Source organism: Danio rerio, chromosome 23, assembly GCF_052040795.2.
Source record: "Danio rerio strain M-AB ecotype USA chromosome 23, GRCz13ab, whole genome shotgun sequence".
NCBI lineage: Eukaryota > Metazoa > Chordata > Actinopteri > Cypriniformes > Danionidae > Danio > Danio rerio.
In genome coordinates this window covers 21760834-21780325 of record NC_141043.1, presented here as the reverse complement: position 1 = coordinate 21780325, position 19492 = coordinate 21760834, and the positions used below count along the sequence as shown (strand labels likewise).

At 37.1% G+C, this 19492-nt stretch overlaps 1 protein-coding gene across 3 annotated transcripts; it reads left to right on the top strand.

Moving 5' to 3' along the window:
* The first annotated feature begins 14247 nt into the window (after positions 1–14247).
* zgc:103759 lies at positions 14248–19269 on the top strand. 3 transcript variants are annotated; one of them, NM_001006008.3, is made up of 4 exons: positions 14248–14470; positions 14611–14651; positions 14762–14987; positions 18572–19269. In NM_001006008.3, exons 1-4 carry the CDS (start codon positions 14339–14341, stop codon positions 18776–18778), a joined length of 606 nt encoding a protein of 201 aa, NP_001006008.2. In that variant the 5' UTR covers positions 14248–14338; the 3' UTR covers positions 18779–19269. The 3 variants fall into 3 exon arrangements, with proteins under 3 accessions (NP_001006008.2, XP_087161729.1, XP_087161728.1); XM_087305603.2 differs by having other exon boundaries at positions 14348–14532; positions 18572–19267; XM_087305602.2 differs by lacking the exon at positions 14611–14651 and having other exon boundaries at positions 14348–14470; positions 18572–19267.
* The last annotated feature ends 223 nt before the right edge of the window (positions 19270–19492 follow it).

The window sequence follows — 19492 nt, the reverse complement described above, 5'->3', positions numbered from 1 at the left end:
CTTAAGTTTTCTATGTTATATTATAGTTGTTTTTCCTCTATATTTAACAAATGTGTGAATATTGGGATCTATTGTCATATTTTTATTACATCTCAATAAAAAGATTGTTTAAAAAAATAACAAAAGAAATAACAAAGAAAATCACTATTATTTAATGATATACAGTTGACTTTTTTATTTTTATTTGAAAAATATTTTCCAAATGATGTTTAATGATTTTTCACAGTGTTCCTACATATTTGTTTTTCTTCTAAAGAAAGTCTTATTTTGTTTTATTTCAGCTAAAATGAAAGCAGTTTTTATTAATACAGTTTTTTTAAACAATTTTAAGGTCAATATTATCAGCCCCTTTAATCATATATTTTCCAGTTGTAACAAACCATTAATATACAATAATTTACCTAATTAAACTAACTTTCCTAGTCAGGGGTGTAGCAAGTGGAGAGGATGGAGGATACGTCCCCCTCACTTTTATAGACATACCATTTAGAATAATTATGAACGTAAGCTTTTAGATCTTATACAGCTGTCTTTCCCCATACTTTTAAAATGTCCGCTATGCCCCTGCCTATAGTTAAACTAATTAACCTAGTTAAGCCTTTAAGTTACATTTTAAGCTGATTAGTATTATCTTTAAAATATCTAGTTAAATATTATGTACTGTCATCATGGCAAAGATAAAATAAATCAGTAATGAGAAATGAGTTATTAAAACTATTATGTTTAGAAATGTGTTGAAAAAGTCTGCTCTCCTTTAAACAGAATTAGGGAAACAATATAAGATAATTCACATTTAAAATTAAGAATGTATCTTTAAGAATATCTTTATTTGTATAACTTAAAATATAATTATAATGAATTTATTATAATAAATATATTTAATTATTTTAAAATTACAACACACAGACACAGAGTAATTAGTTTATGTGCTTATGCACAAGAATAACCCACTCTAATAATTAAATAATAATATAAATCACATATATATATATATATTTTAAAAACAACGAAATAGCAAGTAACATTGACAGATTATTACTGAATTATTGACAGATTTTTTTCTCTCTAAAATGCACTTTGATAATGGTTGTTTTATTAGCAATTGACCAACGTTTATTTATTTAGGAAACAAATTAAAAACGGAAATTGCATTTGCTATATTTAAGATCTTTAGAACCAAAGACCTTAAAATCCCATAATATTTGTAGTCATCTATTTATTTTGTGCTATTACACACACTTAAATGTGTTTATTTGCCAATAAATACAAAATACACACTAAAAAAATATCGTATTAAACCTATTTTTACTTGGAAAATAGTAAATTAACTGCAAAGCAAATCAAGTCAAGTAAAAGGCTGAATTAAACATAATTTTACTTTATAAATAATACTGTCAAATATTTAATAATACTAATAATTATTAATATTAATAATAAATAAGTACCGTGAAAAATATTTATTGCTTTGTTTTTATGTAATAATTACTTGGTAAATGTACACAATAACAGCATACCAGTTTAAATACATGGACCAACTAACTCAAGCAATTCAGAGAACTATCAGGGGATTTTAAGAGTAGGCTTTAAGTGTGTAATGAAAGGATAAAATGTGGTATTTAAAAGGGATGGCATACTCTGTCTACAACAGCAGGCTTCCTATAACAAACTCAACTGAGATAAGAACAGTTTTAAAAAAAACTGATGCAGTACTTTGCTGTTGGGTATCTATCTTTGCCTCATTTGACAGACTAGTTGAAAGACACCATGGCATGTTCAATATAACACACAAGATCTGCATAACGTTCATACTATGTTACTGATACAATCAGATCCTCCTCAGCAAATAGGCGCCTCCGAAGCTGTCGACCTTGAGGGGTAAAGCTGAGATAAGTGTCCTCTAGCAGAATCCAGAGCCCACTATGTCGTCCGAAAATAGAAGAGAATACAACTCCTGTTCCCAATAGCCGGCATTCCATGCAGAGATAGCCGTGCTGTCTGGCATGGGTTTGTGGTTAAAGAGGCGGTGCTCTGTTTTGTTTCCCTTAGAAATTATTGAGAGTGATCAGCCAGCGTTCAAACACTGAGAGAACGTCCACTAGCTCACTCCTATAAATACTCACAGGGGTACACAGATGTCCACATTTATGTTTGTTGTGTGTTTATATTGCATGTGCTGTCAAACTCTGCATCCTGAGGGACTTTTATTTAGATTATATCATATTATTTAGGTTTAATTCTATATATTTGTGCTATATGCATACAGCAAACATATATACCTGTATATATATATATATATATATATATATATATATATATATATATATATATATATATATACATACATAAAAACATATTTATATATATAAAAACATATATATATATAAAACATATTTAGCAATAGGTACAGTATTATTGTTTACACAAATCAATGGGTGATTTTAAAGGATTTGGGTGTCAGTATAAAAATTGAGCGACCCAGTGCACTATATCCACCTACAAAACACCTTAAAATAAAGCATATTGCAAGGACTTTCTGAGAAACCGATTCACTACTGTGACTTTCTAAAGCAGAGTGAACCATTTATTAAGCACCGATTGACTAGAATGAATCAGACTTTCCAACATTGCATTGTAGGCCCAGTCCCAAGTGGCACACTTCGTGTGCATTAACAGTGTTGTGTATGTCCATCAAATCCGTAAGGTGTCCCACTCTTCTTTTTTGCCAATCTCAAATTGATACCCACATCCTTGAAGCTCATTTTCTAACCAAGCAGACCTGAAAAATAAAACAAAGATATTTTGTGTTTAAAACAAGGCTGAATTTGGGCTGTTGTTGAAAATCTAATAGACGTCTAACAATAGTCTAAAATTAGACCAGTCATCAAATCGACAGGAATAAACGACTGCCCATGTGAAGTCTGTCTGATCTGTGCATTTGATGACTAGTCTATTTTTGGACTATTGTTGTCTATTAGATGTTCACCGACAGCCCAAATTTAGCCTTGTTTTTGTCAAGACGTCAATGTTTAGACATCTGTTAGATGCTTTTAAACACAAAATTGCATGGTGAGCCTTCAGGATTGTTTCAAAATTATGGCAAGCTGTTTTTAGCCAAACTCTAAAGCATAATGGCCGTCCAGCAGTAGAGTTGCCCACCCCTGCTCTAGACTCTTAATACGAGTGGTTCTATATTACAATCAGTCGGGGCGTTTGCACTTGGTAATTACAGGAAGTCTGTGATAAAAACTATCCACCAGGCCCTGGACTCCCCAAGAATATTTTTTTCCTGGAGCATTTTCCTGGTTGAATTCACAGCATCAGTAGGAATTCTGAAGTGATGTTATTTGGCTGACAATAACAGCAAGTGCTGCATTCAACAAAGTTGACAACTGCAGGATGCTGGGATTGAAGCTTTGTTTTCATTGTGTGTTGTGCGATAATGGAGGTGGAGTCTAGACTTGTAATTTATGGAACGGAAACAGCAAAAAGAAGGACTAATGACAACTTGTGGTGCTACATATCATCCAGGCTAAGCAAAAAAAAAAAAACACAAAGCTGAAGGCAAAGGTGAAACAGGTGAAATCAAATCAAGTTTATTTCTAGAGCACATTTAATTATACCTTTGGTTGACCAAGGTGCTGTACAATAGCAGTAGCAGTTAAAAAAGCAATACACTACAATAAAAACACATTAAATCAATAGTAACAACAGTAAAAGTTTCTGAGAAAGAAGCGATTTAATATAGTTTGGAACTGCCATAAGGGAATATTAAATGCATTTGAAAAAAGACGAGTCTTTAACATCGATTTTAAAATAGATAGAGTGATTGCTATTCTAATTTTTAATGGTAACTTATTCCATAGTTTTGGAATCAGCTACAAAGGCTCTATCGTCCCTACATTTGAGACGAGATTCAGGTATTTGCATTAGAAAGCAGTCGGAATTTAATCCAAACGGTTTGGGCCTTACTAGTGATCAGATCAGAAAGACGCAGTGGCGCTAGGTTATGCAAGGTTTTATAAACAAAGAGTAAAATTTTATAGTCTATTCGGAAATGAACCAGCAACCAATGTAGGGATCGCAATAACGGACGCATTTTGGCCCACTTAAAGTCTTGAAATAGAAGATGAAGGTAGATATAAAGAATAAAAATAATCTAATCATGTGAAAAAAGCATGAATAATCCTTTTAAAGCCCTTACTGCTTAGGAAGGGTTTCACTGTGGCTAGTCGTCGTAGATGATAAAAACTTGAACATAGTATTTTACTTATTTGTTTGTCAAGTTTTAGACTACTGTCTTGTAGAAACCCAAGGTTCATAACTTCAGAGGTGAGGTAACAATCTCTATTCAAAAGCATAAAGTTATCAATAAGCCAGAGTTTGGTTTCGCGAAGACAATCTTCAAATCTCTTGAGGGTTAAGCTATTATTCATTGGATATAAAGCAGTGTATCATCTGCATAGCAGTGATGCATAACTCCAAACTTTCTCAAAGTTCCTAAGGGCAGCATATATATAACGAGAATAGCTGAATGCCGCTAACATTAGTTTCTGAACGTGTCTCGTTAATCTGTAAAATACCATGCCATGTTTTGTATGGCCCAATCAGCATACACTGACATCCTAAAGGAGAAAGTAATGTAGTTTCCCGAAACGGGGCTCAAATTACCCAGTTTATGCATCCCTCTGTTGTGAAAGTCCCTATAGTTCCATGAACAATCCTTTAAACATTTTTATTATTATTTTTAATTTTAGTAAAAGGTTCTTCAGATTAAAAAAAAATTAAATAAAAATAAGAACTGGATTCTAAAAGGTTCTTTTGGAAGCCAAAATTTGTTTTTCTATGGCATCCCTGTGAAAACCATACTTTGGAACCTTTATTTTTTGCGTGTAAATCCAATTATTAGTGCAGCTTTGACTGTCAGAACTCATCTCAGTGTTGGATTGGCAGAAGTGTTTATCGAGGACAGATAGTGGAAATTTTAAATGATGCATGGGACACCCTATGGGCACCTTATTAGACCTGCATGCATGTCCTGTGAGGCCTCTATTTGCACTCACTGCCATGGAACGAAGCTAGATCCTTACAGTCTCTCCTGGACCAGGGGTGGTTCAGACAAGTTCAGACATTGACTACGTTTACATGGAAACCAATAATCTGATTTTAATAGGATTAAGACAATACTCTGATTAAGAGTCTACCATGTAAACAGTGATTTTTGATTAATTTAATCCGATTAAGGTCATAATCGAACTAAAAAGAAATCAAATTAGGACATGTGGAGTATGCTGATTTTAGTGGCATTACTGAAGTGCAGTACAGACATGTGAACACAGCAATCAGACTAATACAGTCATGTAGGATTTTCGCTGCATTTTGCGACAGGATAGTCTATACACACACGGCTGTTTGACGCTATTTTATGCACCCACCGAGTCAGTGAAGGACCACAGACTCCTGCATCATGAAATGCGGAGGGTTTTCTTTGCCATGCGGTGTGCAGTATCATATTCCATTAAAACAATACTCTTCCAACAGTTCATACTCGCATCCAATATCTTGTTTGTCACGGGGGCATGCATGAAGGGTTCCTGAATGAAAGTGAAACTGCCAAACTGTCGTTAAAATTAAAAAATTCATTTATTCATTTACTTTTCGGCTTAGTCACTTTATTAATCTAGGGTTGCCACCGCGGAATGAACCGCCAATTTATCCAGCATATGTTTTACTCAGCAGATGCCCTTCCAGCCTCAACCAATCACTGGGAAACCCATACACTTCCATTCGCACACATACATACTCTATGGACAATTTAGCCTTACCAATTCACCTGCATGTCTTTTGACTGTGGGGGAAACCGGAGCACCTGGAGGAAACCCACGCAAACACAAAGAGAACATGCAAACTCCACACAGAAATGCCAATTGGCCCAGCTGAGGCTCCAACCAGCGACCTTCTTGCTGTGAGGCGACAACCTACTGTGCCACTGCATTGCCCCTAAAATTAAAAATGAAACTCTCAAAATTACATGGATCTCCGGAGGAAATGTGGATAGCACTGTGATACAATGAATGGAATTATGTCTTATAACATGTATAACGGGATCATGAAAGAAAAATTAAAAAAGCAACTCATGTAAATGCCTTAATCATGCTATTGTCTTATTCAGATTGAGGCAAATCATTTGATTACTGATGTCCATGTAAAACAGTCATTGAGAGCAACAGCCGTGCAGTCCATTTGATCCAGCCTTGAAAAATCTCAGCTGCCTGTAGCTTTATAGTAACTCTTGGACCTTGATTTTTTTGTTTTTGTTTTGGTGTGTTTGATTAGTGTTGGAGTGCAACTGTACATGTTTGCCGTTTTTCAGGACTAATCTTGCCTATTAAAAGGTTAAAGTGGCATTACATGAAAGTGTACACTCAGAAGAAGTCTTTGAGAGTTACCTGTGTCATTTAAAGAGCACATAGTTTACCCCTTTTAATTATTTGATATTAATATTATGGGTATTTTGAGTGTACCAGTCTAGGTTCAATTTAAAACACAACTCAGATTTTTTTTTGATAATGTGTTAAAAAGTGTCATTTTGGGGGCGAGTACACAGCTCGCTGTTTTAGGGGTGTGTTGCTTCACATGAAAATTAGTTTCGAATTCCCGCCCAACGTAACAAGGGGGCGGAACCAAGAGCTCTCCCGTTTTGTGTTTGGCAACAAACAGGCAGACAGAGACAAGCAGCATGAAAGGATCAGTATTCAGCCTTATATGTGTGCCTCGGACACAGACCAAGCAGAGAGTACACGATTTGTGTAAGTTTGTGTCTTTGTGTAGTTTTACAGGCAACTGTGAGCTAGTTTCAAGTGCCGAGCTTGTACACCAAGACTAATAACCACGCACACTGAATTTAATTTGACTGAGAAACCAGATGACCCGATTAGAGCCGCAAGACGCCACACTTAGACACGCATATTCGCATGTTATTTAAAATGAACTATTCAGATAGCGCTCTGTGGATACATGAAGTGTCCCGAATCCTGGCTGGCCGCCGACTTCAAGTCATCGACTTGAAGCGCCGTTGCGTGTACCCTGACAGAAATCTATGTTTAGAATTCTAAAATGCATGGCGCTGCGTGGCGCAGCGCTGCGCATATGGTGTGCAACCTGCAGGCAAGTGTGTTATTTTATTTCTAATGGAACGACACTCACGTGAGGCAAAGGCGCTCGCACTTTACAGTTGCACCTTGTTAAGATCACACTCACAGGGAGCTTCTGTGACCGCTAGAAATGCAAACCACTGAAGTTTATGATAGATGCAATGAAAAGTACACTAGTTTGCAAACCCACCTATAAACAAACTAAGTTAGAAACAATAATTCTGATTAGAGCGATCATGTGGTGCATGCTGATCTTGTGTTGAGCCCAATGAGCCTTGCATCTAAAAAATAGAGCAAGCGTGTTCCTTTAGTGACATCGCTTTGACTCACACGCTGAAAATGGTGGACATGAAACGCCAAACCGAGGATTAGGTGACGCGTGCCTGTCAATCAATATTGGTGGGCGGGGTGAACGCACTCCTACGTCAAGTTGCGGTCGATCTAAAGACCGCTCTAATTGGTCCACCATTTTTATGTTGTTAAATTTTAAAAAAAGGACTGGGTGTGTTTATATCACCTCAATATGACGGTCTATACGCTATACTTACACACATGTCTGTCCAAACAGCTTGAAAAGTAGATTTTTCACCATAAGTGCCCGTTAAGAGTACAACAACGAGAACCATTAAGGTGATTCATTGACCAGAATTGATAGGACTTTCCGACTTGAAAAGTGTAGCTCACTTGGGCAAGTTCTTAGCTCTGTTATTAAATGCAGCAATTCAGCACTTGTCTTTAATGTAGTTGCTCTCCAACATTGTCCAATTCATTACAATGTCATTTGCCACAACAGAGCGACTGAAATGGCACACCTGAACAAAGCTTCCAGGAACCAGGGTTTGAAGTTCTACAGATGGTGAGCAGTTGTTACAGATTATCAGCTCTCGTTCTCTCTACCACAAATGCTAAAATGTCAGAGGTGGAGGAGGGAGGTCGCATTCTGTATACCCACACACAATGGAGGCAATGAAAATACAGATAAACTGCCTCTAAATAAATGTTTTCCTCTTGCCAATCATAACATACAGTATCTCCCAATCTTCTAAATCCTATCTGTGATCTTTTTACCAAGCACAGACCTGTGAACCAGATCCCCCACAATTCAGGCTTCCACATTAATTTTTCCCTCTGATCTGCCTCTGACAGCAATGTAAGACCCTCGCTCACAGCGACCCCCTCCCCTGCACCTGTGTGCGATTGAGAGCCAGAATGAAGAGAAGGAGAGTTTGAGAAACGCTAGATGCCCTGATCTCAGGATTACCAACCAGCCTTTATTACAATTTGGCAATAATGTAAGCTAATCAGTAATCAGCTAATCTTTTAGAAGTGACTCAATGGATGGAGTCAACCAGAGCTGTTCTCCCCCATCCAGTTCCATTGTGTCAGGACTCCACCGTCAGTCTCACACACACTCAAACAGATAGCCTAGATATGAGCACCCACAGCTGTCTGTCTATTTTGGTCTGGATTTTGACAGCAGTATATCTCTCCCCCCTGCCCCTAAGATCCCCCGTAACAATCCCTGACGCCTTCACCAGAACAATAGCCAGCAGCTCACATAAACCTTTTAAACTTAGAAAGCGCTCAGGATCAAGAATAGCCCAGCCATTCTGGCGCAAGCCCCTGCCACACTGTAAGCCCAGAGAGGACGGACAGAGTTAACAAGGCTTTGGGGTCAATGCTGACTTCAACAGTCCTAGATGCACATTTTAAGTCTACAGTATGTGCGCAGATGGGTTAGGTTTCATTTAGGTTTTATAAAACCAAAAATTTGACTCTTGACTTAAATTCTGGTTTGCTGAAACTTTTAAAGGGCGCCTATGATGAAAATCATCTTTTGAAAGCTGTTTGGACAGAACTGTGTGTAGGAATAGTGTGTCCACAGTCATATTGGAGTGATATAGTAAAGAAATTAAGTCTTAATTTTCTGATGTTAACATAGGATCCAAATCCCTCCCAGTTTAAGGCCCACCACAACCTGACGTAGGAGTGCGGTTTCCCTGCCCACCGAATTGATTGACAGCCATGTATTAGCATGTCTCTATAGTAAAGCACATAATCATATCAACATAACAGGAAGTGCATAAAGAAACTATAGGATTAAAATATCCGTTCAGCTCGCTGTGATCATCAATCCTTATCAAATGGGATCAAGAATGAGTTTTACAAGTTTAAAACGTTTTTAAATCAGTGCATGTTTGTAATGAATTACAGCGATTTTACCATCTTTACTTCATCATCACAGCCGCATGTCAGTACAGATATAAAAGAATACACTTCAATCTCAGTTTGTGGACGTTAAATCAGGTTTATTTTGTACATTAACATAACAGATATCCATACAGCAGTGGATATTAAACCGTATCCTGTCACATTTGCACGCAAAAACAGTCAAAGTTAAATGTGAGCGCTGTGTATGTGTGGAAACGTGAACTTTGTAACGACATTTTGTGTGACTCATGGTTGCAGAAAGGCTTGAATAAACTCAACAACAAATACATCAAATAATAATTGGGAAATTTTTTTACTGTAGTATTTCTCAAAAATGTTACGTGAGATCTGCTTCCTTCATGTCTGTCACTGTGCTGTTTATCTGACGCAGCCAAAGCGGATTTTTGAAAAAGCACACATTTAAATTAAAACTAATTGTTGAAAGTTTTTTTGGCATTATTAATATTGCAGAAATGGCTGAGACTTATTTCAGTTTGCTGATGTCCTTCCAACTGAAACTGAATATTTAGTAGGGGCTCGGAATTCTTTTTGTCCATCATTCTCTATTAGCAAACTAACAGTCAGAGGGGTCTGGTTAAAAATATTGTGACTGAAGCTGTCAAAGTGACATCATCACAAAAGTTCCACCATTTTGAACGCACGTCATGCTTTTGCCAAGTGTGATGCGATCCTGGATTCTATGTTGATCCTGGAACATAATTTTTTGTTGGAAAATGTAATTCTAACCCATTACCTACTCCTAAACCCAACCATAATTGTAAATTATTCCCTAAATCAGAGGGGAATAATAGTTGGATAACAATCATGTAAAAGTGCATGACCATAAGTTTAAACTTAACATAAACTGTAAACATATCCCTTAATTCTGATTGGCTGATTGAAATGTTTTTTCAGGATCAACATAGATGTTGAACATGTCCTACTTGGTAAAATCAAGTTAAGGATTTTAAACCTTAAAGCAAAATAGTTGATTGAAGATTATTCAATTCAATTCATTAAATTCAATTCATGTTAATTCATTTAGCGCTTTTACAATGTAGATTGTCAAAGCAGCTTAACATAAAAGTTCTAATAAATTGAAACTGTGTCAGTCCAGTTTTCAGAAATTAAGTTCAGGTTAGTTCAGTTCACTGTGGTTTAAATTTCACTACTGAAAGACTGAAGATTACCAATCCGAACAAAATTTTTAGTGGATTAACTTGCAATTATTAATTGTGCACCTTATGAGTAGCAATGGGAGCTAGCAAATTTAATCATTGAATATTTGCCAAAAACAATAATAACAAGATCGTTTCATTTAATTTACCAACATAATACTGTTCATTTCATCTCATTTATGTTAAAATCATAATAGCACTCATACTTCATGATTATTTTTTAAATGAATGAAATTGAAGTGACTGAAATGCCATTCTGAAGTGACTGAATGGTGATCATGTACGAACTCTTACAACCTTAAAACTTTATCTCTCCACCTGTCTTGTTTTCTCTTAACATTCCCAGCATATGCTTATGCTATCATTTTTACTATTAAAATAGTACAATTAAAATTCTCAGTCCCACTTACATAAACCTGCACATCTCCATGTTCACTTACTGTCTCCTAGTATGGGACGATGAGAGATTTGAAAGATTGGGATGGGACGTGTATATGGGTTAATTCAGTCAGTCTCTCATACATATTGCTATGTAAAACCTCTTAACAATTCGAGGCCCAGTTATTGATGGAAGCATCCACACGACTGACTCAGAAAACCCACATTAGCCACATCCAACACTGCGGAAGAACAGACACGTGTTAGTACCATATTTACAGTTGGATCTGTTGCTATTTTTATTGTAGTGTATTTGGAATAAATCTATATACTTTCGACAGTTTATTTGTTTAGGAATTTATTAATCCATCATGATTGCACTGTCCAGTTGAACCAGACAAAACAAATTATGCTTCTTGAAGAAGAAAAGGAAGTTTGTTTGGAAACAAGTGAGGAAGGAAGTCAATCAAATTACATGTAATACCCGGGTTTCACCAATAGGCATCTGTTTAGCATACAGTCACCGGCCAATTTAGTAGGGACACCTTACTAGTGCCTGGTTTGCCTTCAGAACTGCCCTAATCCTTTATGGCATTGATTCAGCAAGGTACTGGAAATATTCCTCAGAGATTTTGGTCCATATTGACATGATAGTGTCACGCAGTTGCTGCAGATTTGTCGGCTGCACATCCATGATGTGAATCTACCATTTCACCACATCCCAAAAGTGTTCTATTGGATTGAGTTCTAATGACCTTGGAGGACATTTGAGTACAGTGAACTCATTGTCATGTTTAAGAAACCAGTCTGAGATGAGTCGTGCTTTATGACATGGCGCGTCATCTTGCTGGAAGTAGCCATCAGAAGATGGCTACACTGTGGTCATAAAGGGATGGACATGATCAGCAACAATACTCAGGTAGGCTGTGGCGTTGACACTGTGCTCAATTGATACTAATGGGGTCAATGTGAGCCAAAAAAATAATAAATCCCCCACACCATTACACCACCACCACCAACCTGAACCGTTGATACAAGGAAGGATGGATCTAGGTTGTAATGTTGTTGATGCCAAATTCTGACCCTACCAAATTCTGAGCCTGTGCGAGTTGTAGCCTCAGTTTCCTGTTCTTAGCTTACAGGAGTGGCACCCAGTGTAGTCTTCTGCTGCTGTAGCCCATCCACTTTAAGGATCGATGTGTTGTGCCTTCAGAGATGCTCTTCTGCATACCTCGGTTGTAACAAGTGGTTATTTGAGCTGCTGTTAACACGAACCAGTCTGGCCATTCTCCTCTGACCTCTGGCATCAACAAGGCATTTGCACCCACAGAACTGCTGCTTAATAGATATTTTCTCTTTTTCGGACCAGTCTCTGCAAATCTTAGAAATAGTTGTGTGTGAAAATTCCAGTAGATTAGCATTTTCTGAAATCACCTTTCTTCTCCATTCTGATGCTCGGTTTGAACTGCAGCTCATCGTCTTGACCATGTCTACATGCCTGAATGCATTGAGTTGCTGCCATTTGATTGGCTGGTTAGAAATTTGTGTTAAAAAGCAGTTGGACAGTTGTACCTAATAAAGTGGCCGGTGAGTACACGAACAGGGTTGTGAGTGTGCAATAATTACAGAGAAAAGCCCTTTTAGACAATTAAATTACTTCATTATGTTCCGCAATAGGACATGTTTCACCATGAATAAAGGTGACCTTTGTCTGAGTTTAGTGTTTGAGCTGCAGCCTTTGATCTAACATTGTGTTTGTAATTTTTCGGCAGATATGCATTGCTGTGCTTTCCTGAGAAACCACCATAGAATATATAAGAAATGATGTTCGACTAAATATTGAATTGTTGGAAAATAATGCACACCCACCGCAAAACAAAATGAAGTGGCTGTGATACCTCAGTGTGCATTATTTTCTAAAAATTCAACAGACCAGAGTCAATTATTCAGCTTATGGTTACTTCACCTTAAGACATTGTACAGGTGTTGTATTTTTCTTTTATTTATTTATTTATTTGGGTCCTCAAACCATTGCTGTCTGTAAGATTAGTTTCATACACGTCTCATCCAAAACATTTTAGTTCATTTTGTTTTGATTTTTTGAGCGTTGTAGGCTGTGCAGATACTAAAATAATTCAACCATACAACAGAACAGCCCTGTAGCATAAAATAGACAATAATAGAAAAGAACAGAATAAAATGATGTCACACTATATTTTGATACAGAACTTCTGAAATGACAGCCTTAAGTAAATGGTGCCTGGTTTGACATGAGAATATTGAGTTTATTTTAAAGAGTATTTGTAAACGTTTATAGACCATTTTTCCTGTTAATATCTCAAGCAAAGTAATTTGGAATCCTCTATCTGATACACTATGTTTTTGCCACAGCTATTTCAAAATAGGGAACAACGGACAGTCATGTTGGAGGTATTAAAAGTTATATCAGATGAACTGGTTCTGCTTTTGAAGTCACTCTTTTTAGATATTAGAGGTTATTTCCGGTGCTGTGAACAGGTGGTATACATTCAGACTGACAATAGACAAGCACTAAATCTTTATCCACTTCTTTCAGCATAGACACTTTCATGTTCAAATCCTTTCTAACTGTTCTGTTCTTAATGTTGTTTTCTAGTGATAACATCTTCAGCACAGTTTAGTTGCTACTGCCATCTATTGGACGACTTATGTAGTTTGAGAATAGGGAAAAAGTAGGCACTTAATTAGTTAATAAGTTCCAGAATTCTTAAATCTTATGTGATTAAATGATTAAATATTGACAAAATAAAAAAATATATATTTACCTTAAGTTTAAATTAATTATAAAATTTTATCTTACAAGTTTTTGGAGTTTTATATATTTTACTTTTGCTTAATTATGGATTATTAGACAATAAAGTATTTAATGTAGCATAATTAAATTTCACCTATTTATTAAATACTGATAAATTAATTAATTTCGTTTGATTTAATTTAACTTAATTATTGAAAATTGGCCAATAAATAATAATGAGAGTAAGGTTGTTGTTAAATTACATTAAATTATTATTTTTTTATTTACTGGCACACACAAGACTACTTAAGAAGGCTTCTCGAAATTAATTAAACGTGCTATTAGCTGCTTAATTAATTCTTAATATCCATAATTCTGTTTTAAAAAGTATTAAATATTGTTATAAACATGCCTTCCGTTTGTCGTAAAAGATCCATCCATTCAACAATTGCATTTTAATAATAGTTTCTCCCTTAAACACTATTAAAATGAATAGAGCTGCGTTTTCAATGGACTATTATTTTGAAATAAAGTCAGGTGATTATAGTAGCACGTTACTACTGCTCGCAAACGCAAATGTTATCAGAGTTGTTTCTTCCTTATCAGAAAGCGTCAGGTTTATTTGTTTATTTATCGCTAGTCCTGTAATGGCGGAAGAGAAGATGACGAGGGACGAAGCGTTGGCCCGTCAGGGCTACAGACACGCGTGTCATGTCATGCTGTATGGAGACTCCAGTGCCAAACTCTTCGGGAAAATCCCAATCAAACATATTGTTTTGGTAAGGATGAGCTAGTGCACTAACTGTAACCTACTGTGACTGTTCTTGAGTGACTACGACAGGTGCGCTACTAAAACAGTCGTCCTATTTGCATGAATGTCCTGAAGTTATGAACCTGAATTCACATTACTGTCATTCAGATGCAGATGCGCTTTGATGGCTTGCTGGGCTTTCCAGGGGGGTGAGGGTTTCTTTCTGGTCTGCTCTGAATACTTCTTGTTTGTAAATGCACATATATTCTTCGTGGAAGCTGCGCTTTACTTTTATAATCATTTGTATTTTGTTTTATAGGTTAGTGAACCCGTCCGAGGAAACGCTGGAGGCGGGGCTTAGCAGAGAGCTACACGAAGAAGTGGGCGTGGCTGTGCCGGTGGGCGTGGACGATCACATGTCCTCCTGTGTATCTTCATCATGCCCTCGTCTCATCACACACTTCTACATCAAGAAGATGACAGAGGCAGAGCTGAAAGAGATAGAGAGAGCGGCTGTAGCCTCCGCCACTGACCACGGTTTAGAGGTTAACTCTCTGTCTTCTTTATCTGTCTTTTTAAAGGGACAGTTCACCTAAAAATTTTATTTGATCATCAATACTCTTCCTTCACTGATTTTAAACCTGTTCGACTTTCACAAAAGAAAAAAAATTGTGTAAATCTGGAAACATGTAGACTTCAGTATTATTTGATTTTCCTTATTATTTTAGTCAGTGGTTACAGGTTTTGAGCGTGCTTCAAAATGTCTTCTTTTGTGTTTAACAAAATGAAGAAAGTCATAAAGGTTGGGAGGCACAGTTGCTCAGTGGTTAGCACTGTCGCCTCACAGCTACAAGGTCACTGGTTCAAGTCCCGGCTGGACAAGTTGGCATTTCTGTGTAGAGTTTGCATGTTTTCGTGATGGCATGGGTTTCCTCTGGGTGTTGGCTCTGTGTGTGATGGCTTGTAGCTGGAAGGACATGCGCTTGTGAAAACATATGCTGAACTAGTTGGCAGTTCATTCCGTTGTGGCGACCCCTGATAAATAAGGGACAAATCCGAAGGAAAATGAATGAATAAAGGTAGGGAAGCACTTGAGGGAGAGTAAATTTTTGGGGGGGAGGGGGGGGGGGTTAATTTTCCCTTTAAAGCTTTTTTTTTTGTGTGTAAACAAGTTTCAAAACTGTCTGCGTTTCAGCAGTGTTAGTTCCTCATGTAATTTTTTCTTTTATTTGTTCTATAGGGATTTAAAAATTAATTTAAAAGATCTAATAGTTTCATAAGTCCTGAAACAAAACTGTTCTATTCAAGATTTAATTTCATCTGGAAAGTCACAATACTGAGTCAGTAGGAAGAAAAATAAAAATGATGGAGAAATACAAAACAATTTATTTGGTTTAATATATTTATAGAAACAACTTTTTTTTCAAATGGATGCATTCAGAGAAAACCTGAATAAAGTTTTAATTAACAGTTGAACTTAATGAGGACATACAAAATATTACATTTAGATGTAAATTTCAAATTTGTCTTATCCTAAAAGAAGTTAAGAAAAATGCAGTAATATATTAAGTTTCACTGAGAAATTCATAATTGAGAGGATGTGCTCAGTCATGGTGGGTGCTGAGTCTGTAAATAAATACTGTAAGTAAAAACTTAATTGATTTTCTCTTTTGGGAAAAGCCTACTCCTTAGGGAACTTAATTTTAAGGATAATTGAAAAACCTGAAAGGCAGAACTCTGAGGCTGTTAATCGATTGTACATGCTTTTTTTGAACCCATTGGCTCACATTAGCTCAACTTGTTTTTGAATAATCATGTTTAACAGAAGAATTCATGTAGAAAAGCTGCATTACCATGTTATGCTGTACAGACAATTCCACCTTTCATTCACAAATGATGTAATTAATGCAGCCTCACATGCTATGCTCACAATTACTTATCAGCAGGGCCAGACAGAATCTGCAGACATTTTTTTGCTATTGCAGTGCAGAATTTTGTGGAAATCTGCAGATTTATGCAGAATTATTTTGGGAGTATTGTAACTTTAAAAAGGTAATATATAAAAAAACAGATAATACCTTTAAACTTTTATTTAATGCTTAAGATGCAAATCTAATTCATTCATTCATTCATTTGTCGGCTTAGTCCCTTTATTAATTCAGGGTCGCCACAGCGGAATGAACCGCCAACTTATCCAGCAAGTTTTTACGCAGCAGATGCCCTTCCAGCCACAACCCATCTCTGGGAAACATCCACACACACTTTCACACACACACTCATACACTACGGACAATTTAGCCCACCCAATTCACCTGAACCGCATGTCTTTGGATTGTGGGGGGAAACCAGAGCACCCGGAGGAAACCCACGCGAACGCAGGGAGAACATGCAAACTCCACACAGAAACACCAACTGAGCCGAGGTTCAACCCAGCGACCTTCTTGCTGTGAGGCGACAGCACTACCTACTGCGCCACTGCCTCACCCGCAAATCTAATTTGATTCACTTAATGAGCAAAGCAAGTCTCTCATGTAATATATCTACTAAAAGGCAGAAAACATGACTTTACAAACTGTTTTGTAAATAAATCATATCATTTCATTCATTCATTCATTTTCTTTTCGGCTTAGTCCCTTTATTAATCCGGGCTTGCCACAACGGAATACACAGCCATCTTATCCAGCATGTTTTTACGCAGCGGATGCCCTTCCTGCCGCAACCCATCTCTGGAAAAATAAGTCATCAACATTTCCATATTAGTCAATATTATTACTGAAATTAACAGAAAAACTGAATAAATATAAATTTACAGAAGTCAATAAATAGATTCAATGATGGGCTAAACATCTGTGGATTTCTGTGCGTGCAGATTCCGTGTAGGCTGACTTGTAGGATATACATTTTTATAATATATATTATAAATATTGTAACCAGAACTTCAAAAATTTATATTGGTTAGTGAATTCCTACATAATCTTTAATTCAATTTTGTCCCCCGCTGAAAAATCCAGCTTAAACCAGCCTAGACTGGTTTTAGCTGGTTGACCAGCCTGGTTTTAGAGGGGTTTTGGCCGCTTCCAGGCTGGTTTCCAGCCCTTTCCAGCCTGGTCTTAGCTGGTCAGACTGGAAAATGACCAGCCAAATCCAGCTAAAATCAGCTTGACCAGCCTGGTTTAAGCTGGATATAGCTGGTTTTGGCTGGACTCCCAGCTTGGCTAGGCTGGTCAAGCTGGTTTTAGCTGGTTACTTTCCAGCCTGACCAGCTAAGTCCAGCCTGGAAATGGCTGGAAACCAGCCTGGAAGCGGCTAAAACCCCTCTAAAACCAGGCCGATTGACCAGCTAAAACCAGCCCACCAGCCTAGGCTGGTTTAAACTGGATTTTTAAGCAGGGTCATTTGCCATTTTTCAAGGGATTGTATTTTTTTCCCTCATTAGAATCGAAATGAGCTTTATTATAATGTAATATAGAGCAATTTTGCATAAACACACGCAAGGATTTTTTTGGTTACCGCCATTAAGTACACAGTCTTGTTGCTTTGTCTTTTTGTCAAAAAACACCTTTGCTTCAAATCATTTGCTTCAGTTATTTTGATTGAGTTCAAAACTTATAACGCTCCAACAAAGAATTCCTATGAAACAATAGAAACAAAGAGGAATACCCAATAGTATTTTAAGAATTTTACTTACTGGTATACTAATCAAAGTATGCGGATTAAGTGGGGCAATGCTGTATCTTATACATTTAAAGGATGCATTCGAGTACGATTAGGAGGTTTACTTTCACCTGCTCTTTTTAATGTTTACATGAACGAGTTTTCTGGGGAATTAAGTGATTGTAGGACTGGCTGTGTGCTTGGTGATACTATAATAAATCATGACATGTATGCTGATGATTTGGTTATCTTTTCCCCAAGTAGCGCTGGTTTTCAGCAGCTGCTTAATGTTGGTGCAGATTATGGGCAGAGATGTGATGAGCAATATCCTTTTTAAAAAGTTTTAAATGTTAGTAAAACTGTTAAATATTTAGGCCATGTAACATTTTTTAAGGGCTGTTGATGAATAAAATCTATCAATATATTTTTAATTTCCAGAACCCTGACTGTTATGAACTTTCTCGTGTGTCACCAGGTATTGGGTATGGTGCGTGTGCCGCTCTACTTCCTGAAGAAGGGAGGTGGTCTCCCCTACTTCCTTTCCCACTCGTTCATCAGTAACTCTCGGGCGCAGCTGCTCTCTGCCCTGCGCCACTGCAGGCTGCTGTCTCAAGGGGAGCTGAAGGAGGCTGTGAGGCAAGCGGAGCAGATGAGACGCACACACAGCGATGATCCTCGCTGACATCAGTTTACACAGCAGTGCCTTTTCACCCCGTGGCCATTATTACAGCTACATCACATTAGCCCAACCCCACCAGAGCTGCTAGAAACTCCCTCCTGTCCTCACACTGCCCTCAGTTCCTCATCCGGGCATGTACAGTGTGTCTTCTCTGTAGATATCCTAACATTTCAAGACCCCACATTCACTTGGTAGATCGTTTTGTTTAATAACGTTTGACTTATTTGACAATATTTCCTGCTTTACGCTACTAGTGAATCACTAGTGAAAACAAATACGACTCTGCGATGTTGTAATTACACCTCATTTACTAGTTAAATTGTTAATAATGCGTATGATTTGTGTGTGCATGTGTGATTTATTATTTATGTAGATGCATATGAGTTACCTGATTGTTATTCTCATGTTTGCTATTTAAATTAGTTCTGTTTATGAGAGATATGTGCATGAAGAATTGAGCAAGCTGGTTGGGCTAATAAACAGCATATAAGATTTGTTAGTTTTTGTTTTTTATATCTGAATCAAAGCTGGAGCACATCACATGTGCAGTAATGATAATGGCCACTGGGTAGCGCTCCTAGGCTGCCATATTTGGCATTTTCAACTTTCACTATTAGGCACTTTTACATGCAAGTCTGTAGCTTAAAGCTGCAGTGTGTCATGTTTTGGGGAAGCTACTCATCAGTAAAATTAGCCAAGCTACTGTCAAACTACGCT

Bases quoted from the DNA above. Each gene is read 5' to 3' on its own strand.
- zgc:103759 (NM_001006008.3), top strand. From the start codon at position 14,339: ATGGCGGAAGAGAAGATGACGAGGGACGAAGCGTTGGCCCGTCAGGGC. The intron at 14,652-14,761 runs GTGAGGGTTTCT...TTTGTTTTATAG, and splicing joins TTGCTGGGCTTTCCAGGGGG to GTTAGTGAACCCGTCCGAGG. The intron at 14,988-18,571 runs GTTAACTCTCTG...GTGTGTCACCAG, and splicing joins CCACTGACCACGGTTTAGAG to GTATTGGGTATGGTGCGTGT.